The sequence below is a fragment of the Rhipicephalus microplus genome, chromosome X (genome assembly GCF_043290135.1).
Source record: "Rhipicephalus microplus isolate Deutch F79 chromosome X, USDA_Rmic, whole genome shotgun sequence".
NCBI lineage: Eukaryota > Metazoa > Arthropoda > Arachnida > Ixodida > Ixodidae > Rhipicephalus > Rhipicephalus microplus.
Window position 1 is genome coordinate 259,212,797 of NC_134710.1, and position 20,573 is coordinate 259,233,369.

General features: G+C 43.4%; 1 protein-coding gene across 1 annotated transcript in view; it reads right to left on the minus strand.

The window, feature by feature from the left end:
* Nucleotides 1-13,558: 13,558 nt before the first annotated feature.
* LOC119162419 (kynurenine aminotransferase) overlaps nucleotides 13,559-20,573 on the minus strand; it is a 65,204-nt gene continuing 58,189 nt past the window's right edge. Inside the window, exons 10-13 of the mRNA XM_037414801.2 lie at nucleotides 20,194-20,380; nucleotides 18,513-18,580; nucleotides 16,677-16,763; nucleotides 13,559-13,732 (exon numbers count right to left, since the gene is read on the minus strand). Coding sequence (XP_037270698.1) covers nucleotides 13,664-13,732; nucleotides 16,677-16,763; nucleotides 18,513-18,580; nucleotides 20,194-20,380 — 411 coding nt within the window. The 3' untranslated portion in view covers nucleotides 13,559-13,663. The remainder of the gene's footprint in view (nucleotides 13,733-16,676; nucleotides 16,764-18,512; nucleotides 18,581-20,193; nucleotides 20,381-20,573) is intronic.

Here is a 20,573-nt window from a genome sequence, read left to right on the forward strand (position 1 = left end):
AGAAAAGAACTACACTATCACCGAGCAGGAGTGCCTTGCTGTTGTTTTGGCAGTGCAAAGATTCCGACCATATCTTCACGGCCGTCATTTTACCGTCGTGACCGACCATAACGCCCTATGCTGGCTTTCATCGCTGAAAAACTTATCGGGTCGCCTTTGTCGCTGGGCGCTTCGCTTGCAGGAGTATGATTTCGATGTCGCCTACAGATCTGGGAAAAAGCATCAAGATGCTGATGCTCTATCGCGCTGTCCTTCGCCCAGCGGAAGCAATTCACCATCGATACTCCAAAACGACAGCACCTCTCCAATCGCAGCGCTAAGTTCATCACCTGCCACCTCATCCGTCCTTGTTTCACAACGAGGTGTCGACCCATACTGCTGCACCATTGTTGACCGCTTGACCGGCTCTACTACTCCTCCAAACGCCAGACTCCGTCGACAACTTAAACAATTTAAGCTTGTCGGTGATGCTTTATGTCGCTACATTTACCACATCGATGGCAACAAGCGGGTACCCGTCATTCCACGTTCTCTGCAACGTGAAGTTCTGGAAGCCTTTCATGATGATCTAACCGCTGCTCATCTAGGCTACCACAAGACTTACGACAAAATACGAAGTCGTTGATTTTGGCCTGGCCTCTCTTCAGCCGTCGCTAAGTACGTCGCCTCCTGTGTCCATTGCCAACGGCGAAAACGACCGACAACGGCTCCGGCTGGCTTAATGCAACCTCTTCCTTGTCCCGCCTCACCTTTTGAAGTCGTTGTAATCGACTTGTATGGCTCTCTTCCTATATCATCCAATGGGAATCGCTGAATCGTCACGGCAGTCGACCACCTTGCCCGCTACGCAGAAACAGCTTCTATAACATCTGGGACTGCCACTGAGATCGCCGATTTTTTTCTTCGCCACATCTTTTTGCGTCATGGAGCTCCACGCATTCTCCTCAGTGATCGTGGCAAAGTCTTTCTATCTTCCATTGTCGAGCAAGTTTTGCGTGCCTCGAACACTGTTCACAAGACCACTTCTAGCTACCACCTGCAGACCAACGGATTGACTGAACGGTTTCATCGGACCCTATCGGACATGATCGCCATGTACATTCACCCCAACCACACGAACTGGGATGCAATTCTACCCTTCGTGACATTCGCCTATAATACGTCTGCTCAACGCACTACCGGCTTTTCTCCATTTTTTCTCGTCCATGGTCGCTCGCCGAGTTTCGCTCTGGATGTATCTTTCCTTTCGGCCCCTGCACCCGCGACAGCTCCTTTCTCTGAAGAATTCCTATCTCGTCTCGCACACTGCCGTCACCAGGCCCGTGTTAACACCGGCCTCTCTCAAGACACTCGAAAATCTCGCTACGACTCGTCTCGCCGTGTTGTGAGTTTTTCCCCTGGTGGCGAAGTTCTTCTATGGACTCCACTACGCGTCCCCGGCCTATGCGACGAATTCATCAGTCGCTTCATTGGGCCATACACGGTGGTCGAACAGACATCTCCTGTCAATTACCGTGTTTCTCCTCTTAGCGCTAGTCCTGATCATCGTTGCCGAGGAACAGAGATAGTCAACGTATCTCGTTTAAAGCGTTATGCGCGACGCATTCCATAATACTGTCAAGCGACCAGGCGGCCGCTTTCACCGCGCGGGGGAATTAGTGTGAGTGCAACAAGCGAATGACTCTTTATTCTCTTTGTAATCATCATCACCTGTAAATCTTCTTCATCTAAAAATATCATCACCAGCGTGATTTAGCTCGAGCCTGGCCAAATAAACTGGTTCCTCACAATATATATGTCATATATATATATATATATATATATATATATATATATATATATATATATATATATATATATATATATATATATAATACTTTTGATATCGTTTTTTTTCTGTGCATCTGTTGTATATATTTCGCAACGCCGTATTAGTTATGGAAATACGTCAGTATTCCAATTCGAAGGTCGTAGGTTCGATTCCTGCCCATGGCTGGTTATTTTTTCACCCACTTTTCTTTCTTCTTATTTACATTCCATTGGTTCTAATAACTTCCCCTGTACATTCCTTGGCATTACTATCTGTTAGATCTCAATAATATTGTGTTAAAACACGGAAAAACGAGCCCTTAGGTATACACTTCTTTCGCTTATTTCAATGAACGAGGGTCTCGTAATGGCAGACTTGGTGCGTTTAGGTTGTATAAGAGGGACAATTAATCAGCTGCCCGCTCATAATAGGTTCACGTGCTACGTGACGCCAAACATGCGCATAAGAGTGTTTTCACACTCATCGTTTGGCTTATAGATGGCGCTGACTGTCACTCCTACTTCTAAATTCACATATAAACCCAAAAAAGTGGATGGAGGGAAGGCCGCTGTTGTAGATCAGTGGTTAGAGCATCGAACGCGTTATTCGAAGGTCCGTAGGTTCGATTCCTGCCCATGGCTGGTTATTTTTCACCCACTTTTCTTTCTTCTTATTTACATTCCATTGGTTCTAATAACTTCCCCTGTACATTCCCTGGCATTACTGTCTGTTAGATCTCATATATATATATATATATATATATATATATATATATATATACATACATGGTTGAACTTTCAAATGCTTTCTAGTGGGTCTACCAAAAAGGACTCGCGCTGAGAGTCCGTGCTTGACCGTTACTGTCGCCATTGTGTATGCTCGCTCTATGTCGGTTAATAAACGCCATAACATATTGGTGGAGAGTGCCATGATCCTCTTCGATGCCCTTAGAACTACGCTCAAGTACCCTGCAATCTACAATGTCCCACGACGCCTCTCAGCAAACACCTCCTCCCGTGCCAACCCCTTGTCCCGGTGTCCCCAGGATCCGCAATCCACCCATCTTCACGGGCGCTGACAGCACTGACGTGGAAGACTTGCTCGCCATTTACGAGCGCGTGAGCGTCCGCAACAAATGGGAAGAGGACGGCAAGTTGACAAACTTGGTGTTCTACCTTGCGGGAGTTGCAAGTTTGTGGTACAACAACCACACGTTCGATTTTGCAAGCTGGTCCGATTTCAAGTCCGCTATCACCAACGTTTTTGGCTGCCCTGCCGTTCGTAAGCTGCAAGCCGAGCAGCGCTTACGCGAACGCGCTGAGTAGGCCGGTGAATCATTCACCCGTTACATTGAAGATATCCTGAACTTGTGCAAGAAATCCAACGACGGCATGTCCAAATCAGACAAAATCCGGAACGTCATGAAGGGCATTGATGATGATGCCTTCAAGATGCTGCGTGCCAAAAACCCACGCACAGTGGCTGAGGTCATCACGCTGTGCCAGAGCTACGAGGAGCTCCGCCGGCAGCGTTCGATGACCTGTCGCTCCACACCACGAGATGAGGGGCTTGCTGGCTTGGAAACAAGACATGATCAGGTGGCGCTGCTGGCAGACCTCAAGTCCTTCATACGTGAGGAAATTGCGCGCTAGTTCTCTCTCCTCCCCTTTGCCCACCCACCGGCTGTTCAACAATCGGCAACTACCATTATTTCACCACTACGCCTAGCGATTGAGCAGAAAATAGCGGAGGTCATGCCTGCGTACCGCCCACAACAACTTCCGGCTCCTGCGCCCCAAGCTACGCCCAAGTGGTCGCCAGGCCGCCTCCAGTCGTTCAAGCACCTGCACCACTGACTTACGCCGAAGCTGCCGCACGACCTCCGTCCTTCGCAGTGGGTATGCCGGCTGCGTATGTTGGCGCAACCCCTCAGCCTTATTTTCAGCCCACGATGCAGCCTTTCCAGCCACCATTCAGGGCGAGACCCACCCTGGCGAACTCATAGCGCAAACCCGACAACCGGCCTATCTGCTTTGCTCGAGTACAGCCGGCTCCCATTCCTTCGTCTGTTGCTGGCCATCTTAGCCGTACATGTAACGATGAACTGCCACCTATGACACGGTCGTTTCACCCAGGTCCGTGTCCTCAAAGGTCGCCGTCTCCACGTACGTTGGTCTCTGACCCCATGCGGCCAAGTTCGACTGCTCATGAGCGCGAAAACTAGTCGTCGCAGTCCCAGAGGCAAGGACTACGACGCTATCGCATTGTGAAAGCCCTCAGAGCCGCCCACATAAAGTCATTGACGCGCTTGTGGACAGTATTCATGCATCTGCTCTTATTGACACTGGACCGGCCGTATCAGTAATGAACTAAATTTTTTCCCGCTTGCTTCGAAATGTGACGACACCAATTTTTACGTTGTCCCTTCGTACCGCTAGTTCACATCGTATTCATCCTACAACAGGGTGCACAGCTCGCGTTGTCGTTCAAGGCGTTCTGTATGTCGCCCAATTCTTCATCATTCTTGCATGCTCTGATGACGTCATCCTGGAATGAAATTTTCTCTCTCGCAACGACGCCGTCATTCATTGTGCCGCCGCGGAAATTGAACTCTCACCCTTCTCGCATTTCACGCCAGAAGACAGTCCCTCGACACTGAGCAAGATTCTCGTGAAAGACGATAGCATAGTGCCCCCGAGCTCCACCATGGGTGTATCGGTCTACTGCACAAGTCTCTCCGACATAATTGCACTCGTTTCGCCATCCGACCGTGCTTCTAGAAGGAAAGAGTTGCTAGTATCTTTCGCGACCGTGCAAATCACCCAGGGCAACGCCGCTGTTTTTGTGACCGACCCATTCCCGTACACTGTTACCTTGGTCCGAGGGGAATGTCTCGGCAGAGTGGAACCAGTCGACGACGCACAAGTTCTGAACGTACCCGAAGACTCACGTTGTTCCGGTTCGCGTACCATCAGTGCTGTTTCCACTTCTGATCCACTATCTCCTCATGTATTTGGCCCCTACATTGATGACAAACTTACGTCAGTACAGCGTTCCCAGCTTCTTGACCTGTTGCAAGAATACCGTTCTTCTTTCGACGTTGGGCGAAGTTCTCTCGGTGGCGCGTCCATTTTTACGCATTGTATCGACACTGGTGCCCATCCACCATTACGACAACGTCCATTCCGCCTGTCGCCTGCTGAACGCCGGGAAATTAAAGAGCAGGCTGACTATATGCTCCGACGCGACGTCATTCGGCTCTCGGACAGTCCATGGGCGTTTCCTGTTGTTCTTGTTGCAAAGAAAGGTGGTTCTGTGCGGTTCTGTGTGGACTACAGACGGCTCAATAAGATCACTCGCAAGGATGTCCACCCACTGCCACGCATCGATGACGCCATTGACAGCCTTCACGGAGCCCAATTTTTTCTTCTCTCGATCTGCGCTCGAACTGGCAAGTACCCAAGGCTGATGACGCTCGACCGAAGACTGTCTTCATCACACCCGATGGCTTGTACGAATTCAACGTCATGCCGTTTTGTCTGTATAATGCACCTGCGACCTTTGAGCACATGATGGACACCGTTCTGCGCAACTTGAAATGGCGCACGTGCTTGTGTTACCTCGATGACATTGTTGTCTTCGCTCCAGATTTCTCCACGCATCTCCAACGTCTGAAAGAAGTTTTCGCACGTGTGAGGAATGCCGGCTTTTAACTAAATCTGAAGAAGTGCCGCTTTGCAGCATGCCAACTCACCATCCTAGGGTACGTCGGGTCCAAGGATGGCATTCTTCCTGACCCAGCCAAGCTTCGAGCGGTGGCTGAATTCCTCAAACCTGCGTCCATCAAAGAACTGCGTAGTTTCGTGGGCCTGTGCTCATACTTCCGACGCTTCATACGAAACATTGCCACGATCATATGAACGCTGACGAAGCTCCTTGGAAGTAACAGGCACCTCAATTCGTGGTCGTCTGAGTGCGACGACGCGTTCGCGAAGCTCCGCCATTTGTTGACGTCTCCTCTCATTCTACGCCACTACGACCCTACGGCCCCAACGGAGGTGCACACAGACGCCAGCGGTGTAGGCTTCGGTGCTGTCCTGGCACAGCGAAAACCTGGATTCCCCGAATATGTCATGGCATATGCAAGCCATACACTCACGAGAGCCGAGACAAACTACACCGACACGGAAAAAGAGTGCCTGGCGATCGTCTGGGCCCTTAGAAAGTTTTGACCTTATTTGTATGGTCGCCCATTCGATGTCGTCACCGACCATCATGCACTATGCTGGCTGTCGTCATTGAAGGATCCCTCAGGCCATCTCACCCGTTGGGCTCTTCGCTTATAAAACTACAACATCCGCGTGCTCTACCGCAACGGACGCCAGCATGCTGACGCCGACGCCCTCTCGCGCTCCCCTCTGCCTGAAGCTGACTTGCTCTGCTCAGTATCCTCGGTTGCTGTTTCTGCCATCATCGCTACCGAACAGTGAAAGGATAACTGGATCGCCCCACTGATCGACTTGCTCTCTGATCCGTCCGCAACGCCATCCACGCATGCCTTGCGTCGTCAAGCTCACCATTTCGCCATTCGTGACGGCCTTTTACACCGACGCAATTACGACGCCGATGGCCGGCAGTGGTTACTCGTGATACCACGCAGTCTGCGGTCGGAGATATGTGAATCCTTATATTCTGATCCGCAATGCGCACACTCTGGGGTATTCAAAACTTACCATCGCATTCGACAACGCTACTTCTGGCGCGCGATGTACCGCTACGTCCAGCAGTTCGTTCGCTCCTGCCTCACTTGCCAACTTCGCAAACCGTCCGCACACATTTCACCAGCCGCTCTGCAACCGTTACCTTGCCCTGACCATCCGTTTGGGCGTATAGGTATCGATTTGTATAGACCACTCACTCTGGCGTCCGCTAGCAACCGCTGGGTCATCGTCGCCGTATATCATTTAACGCGATACGCCGAAACTGCCGCTCTCCCTGCGGCTACTGCGCGTGATGTTGCGTCCTTCCTACTGCATTGATTCATACTGCACCACGGTCCACCCCAGGAGCTTCTCAGCGATAGAGGCCGTTTCTTCTTGTCAGAAGTCGTCGACGCCATTCTCACTGAGTGCCATTCTGTCCACCGCAAAACTACTGCTTACCACCCGCCGACGAACGGTCTGACCGAACGCTTTAACCGCACCCTCAGCGACATGTTTTCAATGTACGTCGTCGCCAACCACACGAATTCGGATACTATACTGCCCTTCGTCACCTACGCCTACAACACCGCCCCTCAGAGCATGACTGGTTTTTCACCTTTCTTCTTTCTGTACGGAAGGCACCCGTCACACACCATCGTCACGATACTCCCGTGCACGCCGGATCCATCTGAGAGTACACCTTTTTCCGAGACAGTCAGGCTTGCTGAAGAGTGTCGCGAGCTTGCCAAGACTTTTACGACTCATGAGCAAGAGCGGCAGGAAAGTACTCGTGATGGCTCCGCCACTTCTGAGCCCACGTTCTTTTCTGATTCCCTTGTATGGCTCTCAAACCCGACGTCTGTAGCTGGCCTTTCTTTCAAACTGCTCCCAAAATATTAAGGTCCCTACCGTGTGATCAAGCGCACATCTCCGGTCAACTATCTTATTGAGCCAATTGAACGAACTTCGGACATGCACCGTCGCGGGCACGCATAGTAAACGTGGAGCGCCTGAAGGCTTACTATGACCCGCTCGTAGTGATAAGCTATTGGGTCGCCAAGTGGCTCCCTTTTCGACCCCTGGGTAATTGGAGAGAAGCCGCCAAACACTGAAATGGGTCGAACTCTCAAGTGCTTTCTAGTGGGTCTATCCAAAAAGGACGCCCCTAGCGCTGAGAGGCCGTGCTTCACCATTACTGTCACCATTCTGTAGGCTTCCTGTGTGCCGGCTAATAAACGCCATAACAATATATATATATATATATATATATATATATATATATATATATATATATATATATATATATATATATATATAAAGTGTATAACCAAGAGCTCGTTTTTCCGTGGTTTGACACAATATTAATGAGATCTAACAGGCAATAAAGCCAAGGAATGTAAAGGCGAAGTTACTAGAACCAATGTAATGTATATACGAAATTAGAAAAGTGGGTGAAAAAATTGCCGTCAGCAGGAATTGAACCTACGACTTCCGAATAACAGGTTCGATGCTCTACCACTAAGGTATCACGGCAGCTGTGAGTTTAAACGTGGCAGTTTTAGTCAGCGCCACCTGTAGCCATGGTGGCGAGTGTGGTACACTCTTTTATGAGCCTGTATGGAGTCACGTTGAGCTGGCAGCTGACGAATAGTCACTTGTATATATATATATATATATATATATATATATATATATATATATATATATATATATATATATATATATATATATATATATATATATATATATATATATATATATATATATATATATATATATATATATATATACACAACGGTTCCTGCTCACGGCTGCTTATTTTTTCATCCACTTTTCTTTCTTCTTATTTACATTCCATTGGTTCTAATAACTTCCCCTGTACATTCCTTGGCATTACTGTTTGTTAGATCTCATTAATATTGTTTCAAAACACGGAAAAAGGAGCCCTTAGGTATACACTTCTTTCCCTTATTTCATTTAACGAGGGTCTCGTACTGGCAGACTTGGTGTCATTAGGTTGTATACGAGGGACTATTAATCAGCTGCCCACTCGTAATAAGTTCACGTGCTACGTGACGCCAAACATGCGCATAAAAGAGTGGTTCACACTCGTCGCTTGGCTTATAGATAGGCTGACTGTCACTCCTACTTCTAAATTCACATATAAACCCAAAAAAGTGGATGGAGGGAAGGCTGCTGTGGTAGCTGAGTGGTTAGAGCATCGAACGCGTTATTCGAATGTCGTAGGTTCGTTTCCTGCTCACGGCTGGTTATTTTTTCATCCACTTTTCTTTCTTTCAATTTACATTCCATTGGTTCTAATAACTTCTCCTGTACATTCCTTGGCATTACTGTCTGTTAGATCTCATTAATATTGTGTCAAAACACGGAAAAACGAGCCCTTAGGTATACACTTCTTTCCCTTATATATATATATATATATATATATATATATATATATATATATATATATATATATATATATATGTGGGAAACTTCAGTGGGTCTGGTACGAATAAGAGGCTCGTGCACGTAAGAGAAAGCAAGCAGTTCTTCTATCGATTTACGTTTCGTCAGAGAATGAAAAGTTAACAAGGCATATGCCAGTTTTAAGGGCCCCTGATTTCTCAAAAACGTCAGAAGTTTTAAAACAAAGATCGGTGGCAATACATTTAGATCTGTCACCTCATGTAACAAGATATGTGCTACAATTCAAGGAACATATGAATAGGAAGCCATTGCATCAGTCAAACATATAAACCAGTAAAACGATGATTAAGCCGCAAAAAAGACACGAGAGATTAAGGTGACATGCGAGGAAAAACAAATATTATGCTCACCTATTTTGGCACGGCACAAAAAAAGTACTGAAAGATCACCAAGCAAAGTTTTACAAGTCACTATGGTCACTATACAAATATCATAACAGGCAATTAATAATAGAACAGGCTAGCGTATGAATATGATAAACTTTGTTACCCAGAAAAAAAAAGCTGACACGTCCGATACTTTTATTATGCCTGCGCTGCTCAAATCATTGATGAGCTGGGATTCATGAACTTTTAATCATAATGAGATATAAATACAGACTGTAGTAAGCTAGCATTGATTTTTGTAAAGGAGTGACCTGGCATCTGGACATGTTTTGATAGTGAAAGACGAGGGAGGTTAGAAGCGTGGGCTCTATGGCAGTTAATGCGTAATCTGAATGACGTTTCGGTGTTACTGATGTATTGCTGATGGCATGTGGAACACTGAGGTTTGTAGACAACATTGACACGGTCGCAAGGGAAGTCTCCGGTGATGCTCATTATAAATCTTGAAGCGCTGATAGTTACGCAGTGCGAAGTTATCTTGTGTGGGAATACCTTACAACGGGGTTTATATCAAGGATGCAGTCAACATAGTTGGATCTGATGTTTATTCTGAACAAAGTTAACGTATATCACGCAGGTTTCGCGATCAGTGATAAACCTCCCTGGGTAGTTACGCAAACATGTCTTTTGAGAGGTCACTTCGAACAAGATATTGTGGTGTTTTTTGAGGATGTTGGTAACATTTGGAGCTGATGCTGAGTGCGTTAAAATGAGATTCGAAGTGTTTATGATAATATTATGCGGGGTTTAACGTCCCAAAGCGACCATATGATTATGAGAGACGCCGTAGTGGAGGGCTCCAAAAATTTCGACCACCTGGGGTTCTTGAGCCGGCACCCAAGTCCGATCGCATCCAGCCTACAACATTTCAGCCTCCATCGGAAGCGCAGCCGCCACTGTCGGGATTCGATCCCGCGACCTGCGGGTCAGCAGCCGAGTACCTTAGCCACTAGACCACTACGGCGGGGCGCGATTCACATTGTTACGTGAAGAGCTTGCTGGTGGTTTGTTACCCGTGAGCAAATCCTTCCGGTCAATGTTTTCCGCTTTCTTGAAGGCGTCGTCATTGATTCGTGTGGGAAATCTTTTTCTTGTTAGGGCAACTAGACGCAGTTGCGAACGAAGTCACTGTTGTCAGAGCAGATGCGTTTAGAACGAATGGCCTGACTGTACAGATTGCTGGTTTTGCAGTGTTTTGTGCGGCTACTTTATAAATGAAGGCATTGATGTTTGTCGATTGGTTTTCTGTACAGCTTCGTGGTCAGTTTTTGATGGTGTGAAAAAAGTTGACGCTCATGGCTGAACATGAATGTGAAAACTAGATATTTGGATGTAAAAACTGAAATACTAGATGAAAGAAAGAAGTTAGGTTTCGCCATGGTGCCATATTAAAAATATATCGTCAATAAAACGTTTGTAGTAAAAAGGCCTCAAGTCACGGCGTGAAAAGAAACTCGTTTCCCAGGAGGGCATAAAAATATTTGCGCACTTGGGGCCAATCCTAGTGCCCATAGATACCCTGGACGTAGTTTCGACCATTGAACTCAAGATCGTTTAATTCGCGAAATAAGTTACGAAGAGTGACTAGTGTGGATGAATTAATTGCTTTGTCATAATCAGGCTTGTTTTACGCGCGCACAACAGCCCTGATACTATCACAATGCGAAACAATAATGTACAAAAAGCAAACATCAAGAATCACCTAAAAAGAGCCAACAGTAATATCTAAATCCTTTATTTGTTTAAAAAATCGTTCGTGTCTTTGATATATGAAGAAAGTGTGACGCAAATGGAACAGATAATGACATCAACGTAGCATGAGATATTCTCATTAACCGTATCTATTCCAGACGCAATCGATCTACCAGAATTGTTTTCTTTGTGAATGTTCGGCAGGGTGTAAAACCTTTTCGCCTCCGTGCACAGGCGAAGAAGCGTACGCAACGGAGATTGAGCGATTTTGTTTTCTTTCACAAGTTAGGCGACATCACCGACAGTGCATCTGAATTGTTGTGTTGGGTCATTGCTAAGGCGTTTGTAGTATATCGTATAACAAAGTTGCCTCTGGATTTCATCAATGTAGCTGTTAGCATGCATAAGCACAACAGCACCACCTTTATCTGCCGGCTTACTTATATACAATATCGCTGCGGCTTGCCAATGCCTCAATTGCCTGAACCTCTTTCAAGCTGAGATTGTAACATAAAGACAAACGATGTTTGTACTCTTTAAGTATATCTTGTTCTACAGCTTGTACGTATAGGTCGAGGCATTTATGCTGTTGTGAAGGCGGAGTCCAATACTTACCAGTATATAGGTAACGTGGAACTGATTTGTTCAGGCAATTGGCTAATAAAGAAGCACTCGCGCAATCGCATGTATCTTTCGAAGTTGTGAAGATAGACAATGAGCTGGAATATATTGTAGCCTCTATTTGCGGGACAAAAGTTCAGCCGTTTAGTGACAAAAGCCTGGATTATTCAAAAGTTAGCTGGTAACTTGATAAATTCACTATATTGGTTTGAGGTGTGCGCGTTTTTTCGATTTCAGAGCGTTAAAGGTTTCTGTGTGTTTCGCAATGAAACATAGCTGAAATGTTATCTCAAGTCATTTTCTTCTGCTTGATGAAGGTAACTTTATTCAACTTTTTCTTCTCACACGAATGAAGCGCACTGTTTTCGTCAGTGCTAAGAACATGGGTGGCACGCCGTTGTTTTTCCTTCTTAGAAGTAACGTTCGGGAATGATTCATAATGATTATAAACGATATTAGTTAACACAAGAGAAGCCCATTTAGGAGTCTCATTCCTCCTAGCAAAATGTGCACTCGACATTTCAGAGATCACATGTTTTAAAACCAGGCACAAACTTTTAGGCGCAGTCGCATTCGCGACGTACAGTCGTAAGCACCTTTAACACGAACGCTCCACCACGTGTCTTACAGCAGTTTGATTGACGCTGACCTCACGTACGTTTCAATTCCGTTGCAAAGATGCTAACCATTCATAGTGGCGTACTGTCCAAGCCTACCAAAGTATTATCTCGACAAAAGCGCCCAGCACTTCGCGGCTAGCGTCAACCAAAGTAGCCCTGGTCACCCATCGAAGTGTTCGTTTTCAAAATGCTGATGGTTGTACATTTTCGTAGTGGAAGCATGTATATCGCAATGAGTATGGTTTTCGATAATTTTGAGTATTCCGATAAAATGGTGAGATGCCTTAGGGCAAGCACTCTTACGTAAGCTAGTGGTTCGTGGTCAGTTTGTCCCATTGGCAGGAGCACTGCGTTGTCGTCGTAGGTGATGCGGGAGCTGATTAGCACAACACAGTTTGTCGTGACGGGTCGTATGTTCTGTCTTGGTCAGATGAATGCTTCAAGTTTGTCCTCCTGTTTGGCATCGCTACATGGCCGGGCACTCTTGGTGGCTGTACCACACAAGGTATTCTACCAGTAGAACCACTTGTAGCGGATTTACCAGGTGACGACACAATAAAGCGCGCAGTCATTCCACATAGACGAGGCCATATTTTTCGGGGTGTAGAAGCATAGTTGTCTAACACGGCATGCTAACAGTGCTCCACCCCCAAAACTTAGATTAAGTCCGTCATCTGCAAGAACACGGCTGGGAGGTCGCCATTCTAATTAGTGTTCTACGTAAAACACCAGTCTGGATTTTCGGCAAAAGCCACGGTGAAAGTTGTTGAAGTGTCCTGCTTCTTTGTTGCAGTGACGTACCAATGGTAGGTTGCAGTTGCCTCGGCGACACCTCATATATATATATATATATATATATATATATATATATATATATATATATATATATATATATATATATATATATATATATATATATATATATATATATATATATATATATATATATATATATATATATATACATATATGGTATATGGCACAACGGGAGCGTTGTCAACAAGGATAAATATATTTATTTCCCAACAGTTTCAGGAGGTGTCCTCCCTTCATCAGGGGATGAGTTATACTGACATGAACTTCCAAACTTCGTTTATATATATATATATATATATATATATATATATATATATATATATATATATATATATATATATATATATATATATATATATATATATATATATATATATATATTTATATATATAAACTAAAATTAACATGTGCTACTTTTTTGAGAAAAAATTGTAACTTTATTAAGTCAGCCAAGTTCTTCAGAGGTCAGTAATGCCTTACTGTTACTGGAAGACCACACTGTGCACTCGCACTCTATGTTGTACACTAACAGCTACTCGTACTTGTCTTCAATCTTTGCAGTATATCAGCAGCTTTTTTTAGTGTTGAGTTGTCCTTGAGTATATGAAACAAAAGAGTGAAAAGGCTTCATTAGACCTCCACTGCCTGCTTATACATGGTGTTTGCAAGAATGCGTTCGATTAGCCTGAAGCGATAGACTATCACGCAGCGCTCTCTCACGTCATATATACTCATCCAATGGTGAGGCTTGAACAGTCATGGATCTCACGATGATGCTAAGGTCATTCTAATGGTCAAGTCATGCTAAGGGCGTCATTTTCTGTGATTTGGTGACATTTGGCGAAATTCATTAGGCTAAAATAGCCAGCAGCATCAGCATTTTGTTTGTCTAGGATAGCGTATGAACAACCCCAATGACGCGCTTCAAGTTTAATAATAATAATAATAATAATAATAATAATGATAGCCTATTTATTTCAGTCACAGAGTGAGTCAAGATGGCAAGAAAAAAGGCAGAACATTGGTTGTCTAAATAGGACATTCCCATCCATACATTGCTCCAACAGTGCGGCAGCATGCAGTTGCATAGAATACAAGATGATATATAAAGTTCGTGCAATAGAGTAAGATAATCTATGGCAAACATAAATATATTACATGTTATTGACAGAAAAAAACCAACAGTACACTGTCAAGAAACAAATATTTTGTATACGCTATTGGTATTTAAAATAACAAAAAATATTTACAAGCACAAAGTGGTACTGACAATGTAGCAAACTACAAAAGTAACTAAGCATACAACACTGAACCAAAACGATGCGTCCAAAAAAAGAGACCTAGTGATTAGTTCAGTCACTAACAGAAAGAAGGTACTCTATGATGCTATAATAATGTTGAGACTTGTAGTTTAGCGCCATACTGGCAGTACTGGAATGTGCATTCATTAAAGATGGAATTACGTAGGTATACTGCTTCGTACCTCATGATGTTCTTCAAAAAGGAATTCTAAACATATCGTGTCCGAAATTGTATTCAGTGTTAGTTTTTAGGTACTTTTGTAGAAAAAGAGTTCTAATTTTCTCCAGTTCACGTCATACGTATATTGCGGGCCTACGATATTATGGATCAGTAATTTTCAAAATGTCAAGTTTAAGAATACATTGGCCATATGACCATGGTATCCAAGGTTTTCTATAGAGTGAACTGCTTGCTTCTGAAGATTTGTGAGCCGATTCAGATGTGATTGGCCTGTGGTTCCCCAAATCAGTGGGCAGTAACTTGGGTGAGATTGAATAATACGTGATACAAACGACGTTTTAACCAAACGGCAACAAAGTAACTGATCCTAAACAATGTACCAGCTGAGTTACAGATGCTGGAATGAAGCTTCATGACACATTGCGTGAAACTCAAGTTTTCGTCAAAGAGAACGTCGAAAAACTAAAAACTGAAGTCCGTTCAATCACAGCTTTATAAACCTTATAAAAATATAAATTTCGTCCTGTGTATTTACAGGCTTAAAACAAAATATTTGGTTTTATGGGCAGTCAGCTGTACTTGGCTCCCAGAAAGCCAATTATGAAGTATCTAGCCAAGCATTAGCTGCTGAGTCGAGCCCACGTAGACTGTTACCAGAAAGAAATAAACTTGTATCATGAGAGTACAAAGCAATGTCTGCAGTAATGGTTATGTTAACAATGTCGTTTATATAATACAATAAAAGAGGACCTAATATTTGTCCTTGTGGGACCCCACGAGTTCTTTATTTCATTTGTGAACAGAATCTGTTAAAACATATGTAGTGTGATCTCGAGGTCAAGTAATTTTTTATTCATGCTAAGAGAAAGCTCCCAAACTCCACAGCACGTTAATTTATTAAATATGAGAATATAAAATAATTGAGGCAAAACATTTCTGAGGTCAAATAGAAGACCAAAAGTGTATATCTTTGTTTTCAAAATCGCTAAGAATTTTTTCCTTCACCTCGACAAGACCTGTTTTTGAGAGACCTATGTTCACGGAAGCCAGACTCCTGATCTACAAGGGCGTGGGCGTCATCGCGGAACTAAGTCTGCACTCAAGAAAGCTCAAGCACTTTTGAAAAAATTGGAAGTACCGATACTGGTTGATAGTTATTTATGATTTGCTGGGTCCCATTCATTCAGTACGATCAATTTAGTTTTTTTTTTCATTGCATTATGAAATATCTATTTAGTAAAATCTATTTTAGAGAGAAGGCATAAGAGAGCGGTTTTATTATGAGCAACCGCGATAAATAGAACTGCTTTTATATTATCTATTCCTAATGCAGCATCTTTACTTCAGTGCCTTAACGACGTGATAAACCTCTGTTTCCAGGCAAGGTAATAAAAAAATATTTGAGCAGACAATGTTTACAAAATTTTCAGAATGCATTAAAAAGCACTAGGCTGAGTGTCCCTTTCTCCCAATTTATTAGCGAGAGCCGTATCAATATATTCAACGCTCTCTATTGTTAAAAAAACAAGTGTTTATGTTCTGTTGCTTTCCCACTAGTTCGTGAACTAGGTTCCATATTGTCACACGATTCATTGATGTAGTACTGAACATAAGTTCAAAGTAACAGTTCTTGGCTTTCTTGAAGTACGAAGTGAACCAATTTCTTATTAGCTTATTTTCTTAATACCACAAGATTTTTGGAACAAATAAATGCATCGAAAAATTATTAACCTTAATGTTGTGTTATAAATGGCCCGTTATTCAAAAACGCTCGTCTAATTACATAAATAAGCATTTTAAAACATGTACCGATATAATCTAATACGTGCCTAGGATTCAAGTGATGCAATATTTCTTAAATTCAAAAAACTTTTAAAGCATTTTTCTGGAAGCTCTATGCCTTTGCGTGATCTAAAAAAGCGACGATGTCAAGTTATGCAATGCTCTACTCAGAAGTTTAACTATCTTTACTTAAGGTTCATTGCACAAAGCCGTGCTGCATCTGTTGAGAGCGTAATGCAAGTATTGTAAAGAAAAAGTACGCATTCATACCAACCTTCGCGAAACAAATCCGTATGAAATTCGTCACACGAGGCTTGGTCTTTGCACTGAAGTAATCGCTAACAGGAGATGCCATCAGCTTCTGAAATATGCATCCGTTCGTCACACTCACATGTACTTGCAGTATGCAAGGGTGAATTTTGTAAAGACGAATGAGACAAGAGGCACAAAAACGTATCATTAGCTTGTTCCGCATCCCTTCTAAAGCATCGTTCAGATTTACCGAGAACAGGCTCGAATAAGTAGGAACATGCGCACTTCTGAGGGCACTCTATAAAACTGGCACAAGTTAATCAATACAATCAATACATAAGTTAATCAATCAAGCCTACCGCTGCTCTACAAATTACGCGCCAAAACCTTATACTCATGTTGGATTTAGAAGATACTGTATCAATCGCACTGGATTTGTTTTCGTAAAAGGAAACATTGCTGAAACACCTGCCATTGGCAGAGAAAGGCGCCATTCTTTTGCATATATGCATTGAGATGTTTAGTGATTGTATTACCTGCCTACAACAGTTCATAAATACTGGGACTTGCATTGACCCAGCGCCACCGGCTGGTTTGGTGCCCGAGACACGCTGAACTCGAAGGCGATGAGAGGGCGCATACTCTAGCACGACAGTTCACTAACCGAGCAGAGCAACTGCTTCTGGCTCACGAGCCTCATTTGACAAGGCCAAATGATATTCTCGCTCAACAGCGGGACACGCTAAAAACATATGGCACTCCTCACAAATTTTTACATTGCGAAGATGCGTCAGATCTTCGGAAGATCTAGGTGAACGTGTATGCAAACTTAAAACTGCATAAAATATATCCTGTGCTGCGCCAGGACGTCTGTCTGTGGTGTGGCGGCAGGTCAACGCAATTCACATCTCATGGGGGTGTAAACAATAACTAGAAGGCTTAGATAACTTCCTAAACCATATTATAGACAATAAAAAGCAGAAGTGGGAGGATTGTCTCGCCAGCTGGAACCCTGAAACATAATTCTCGATACTACATAAGGCCCACTGGTCGCAGGTGGAGCCCTGGACCAACCAGTTAGCTCCTGAATTCCTCATCCCTCCTTCCCTGAAATAAAGTTTCTTCTTTTTCTTCTTCTTTTTCGACACAAGAACAGCACAAAAAAACAGATTAACTAGCACCCCCAGGTTAAGTTGATGCTATAGGACTAGGAGGTAATGCGTAAAATAGGAGTGCCGAGTGCTATAAAACAAGAGTGAAGGCTTTCAGGTCAAGTCTATCTCCATCGTATGTCTGAATAGTGTCAAAAGAATGCCCAAAATTAGTTGTATATGTTAGTTGGATGATCATTCAGTCAGCCATCTCGTAAATGTAGGGTGTTAAGTGTCATTCACATTGGGCTAATGAGTCATTGCGTTATACATTCAGAGATCCAACCAGGCACTGCCCTTCCTCTTCCCAAACTGCATAGACCAAACACATGCTGTCCTCCCTGCCTCTCTGATTACAGATTTTTTGTAGTGCAAGTGGCAGCACAAATATTGCAAATTTACTTCACTGAGATTTGATTGATAAGAGTTACGCCATTCCATGCATTTCCGGCACTTGAAGGGAAATATAAAAGCAACAATCGACAACAGGTATGCCCAGCGTGCTCCCAGCCTATTATTTTTTTTCTCTTGTTTCCTTCCCGTTTCACTTCAATCACTGGAAATACAAGTAATATAAATTGCGTCCTACAGTGCAATGTTTTAGTACAATGGCAAATGGGTACCAATGCCGAAAAATTTTTAAGATGCATTAGGCGTGGGACACATCAATGGTCGTGAATTAACATGGGAGAATATGATCTACAGACCTTTTTTTTGCGCAGCCACTGCGTGAGCTGGAGTTGTTCCTTCTCGCCTTGTAATTCCAGTTTTAGTGCTTATAGAAGGAAAGAGCGCATCGTATCAAGATAGTGAAACACCCTAATGAAAAAATCTACAAAATGAAAACAAGAACGGGCCCTGCGAGAGATTTCAAACATTGTAAAAAATACCTACGAATTGGTCTTTGAGGCTTCAAGAACACACGAGTCAAAAATAAAGCGCCGCACGTGGCAAAGATTTTACGACCAATTTTTAAAAGCAGCTAGGAAGCATACCTCTTTTTTCAACTAATATTGAAATGATACCATCAGCCAAATGACCGCTTATATACCGGAATCCACAACCATTGGCTCATTTCAACATCGTTCGCTGCTTAATCATAATGGCTGCCGCACGAGGCCACCACGTTTCCACGCACTCGCTCGTGACCACATTAAATATGTAAGCCTCACCTTCTAAGAAAGAAAAAAGATGTTTCAAGATCAGAAAAGGCCGCACTTCTGTTCTCAGTGCAATCCTATCCTGCTTAGCTTCGAGTGCACTCGCAAGAACAAGAGAAGAGAGAAAGCAATCAGCGTGCGACAAATCTCTGCAACTGTGCTCTTACTTGACTGACTCTAAAAAAAATGTGACGGTGAGCTCCTTCAGTGAAACCAATCGATTGTTACGTGCAAAATTGTTGCAGAACAGCTTGAAAGTTTTGTAAGGTGGGATTATACACCAAGGAATAGTCTCGAGAGATATTCCAGAAAAATGCTAAGTTATTGCCATATACATATACATATACATAAGTAATACATATGCACATACATATACATAAGTAATAGTTTTCGACTCCTGTCACCTAAGTTGTGATTCTGAATTAGGAGTATAAATGTCCTCTTCGTGTACGTATGCTCAGTAATTCTTAATTAATCGCAATAAATGTACAGTAGCTTGCTGACCTAATAAATTAGCTTAGATGGAAATACATTTATATATATTATTGTGGTTCAGTGGTGGCGCTTAACGTCCAGCAGCAGAATGGGAGCCACAACCTTATAAAATAGAAGATACATGCTTTTAATACGACTTTTATGCCTTGACATGCGCACACTTTTATGCTGGATGACTTCCTCTTTGGAAAGAAAACCAGCTGGCATAATATGGCAGTCTTTAATACAGTTGGTGCAAAGCCGAGTGTTAAAAATATTGCTTCTGAATAGATGCAGCCATGTGTGCATCCTGGAGAAACTTCATGGGTGGGCTATATGCTCATATCATATCGTCTTGAGTTTGTGTCGTAAATTATAGAGGCGCAAAAACAGATACGCCTAGACAATGTGGTTGCTACGATATACGAAAGCGTACTGAGTGCTGAAGTAACTAGTTTCATTCAGCTTAGGTCGAAGTCCAATGTGAGTTGCGGCTTTAATTCATAGTTTCCCAGTTTCTCTCAATATCGTAGGAGGATGTTCACCGATCTGTTTTGGCATTCCATACTGTTCGGCATTGCGTGGAAGCAGTCACTAATATAGTATTCACTATTGCTATTGTCTGATACCCACTTTTGAAGACGCCACTATGCATGCTTATCCACTAAGTAGGCGGAGATGCCACTCCTTTCGAGCAGTTCAATTTGCATAATGGCAAAGTTCTGACAAACTGGCACTGAGCCTTAACTCTCACCTAGAAGAGATAAGTCGCAGACAATGAAGTAAGCTCCTTGCGGTATGGTGACAGCCACATCAAGAGATTCCAGGGATTTTGTGATGAAATCGCGCTTCTGCTGTAGAGAATGCGACTGGATGCTCCAATATCCTTCCGGGTGTCCTATCCGGTCCATCTCTTTCTCAATACCTACAGCCACTGCTTCCTTACTCATGAGCAGTGTAAAAAAATGAGACATGAAACAAATGAGACTAGCATATGACCTATTAACATGTCAAAGTGGATGTGTGGCGTATCTAAACAAGAAAATCATTTTCAGGTGGTTTAATGTAGAATATTCCTTGGAATGATTAAGAATGGTTGAAAAAAGATGTTGGAAATCGCTCCTGTCGTGTTTT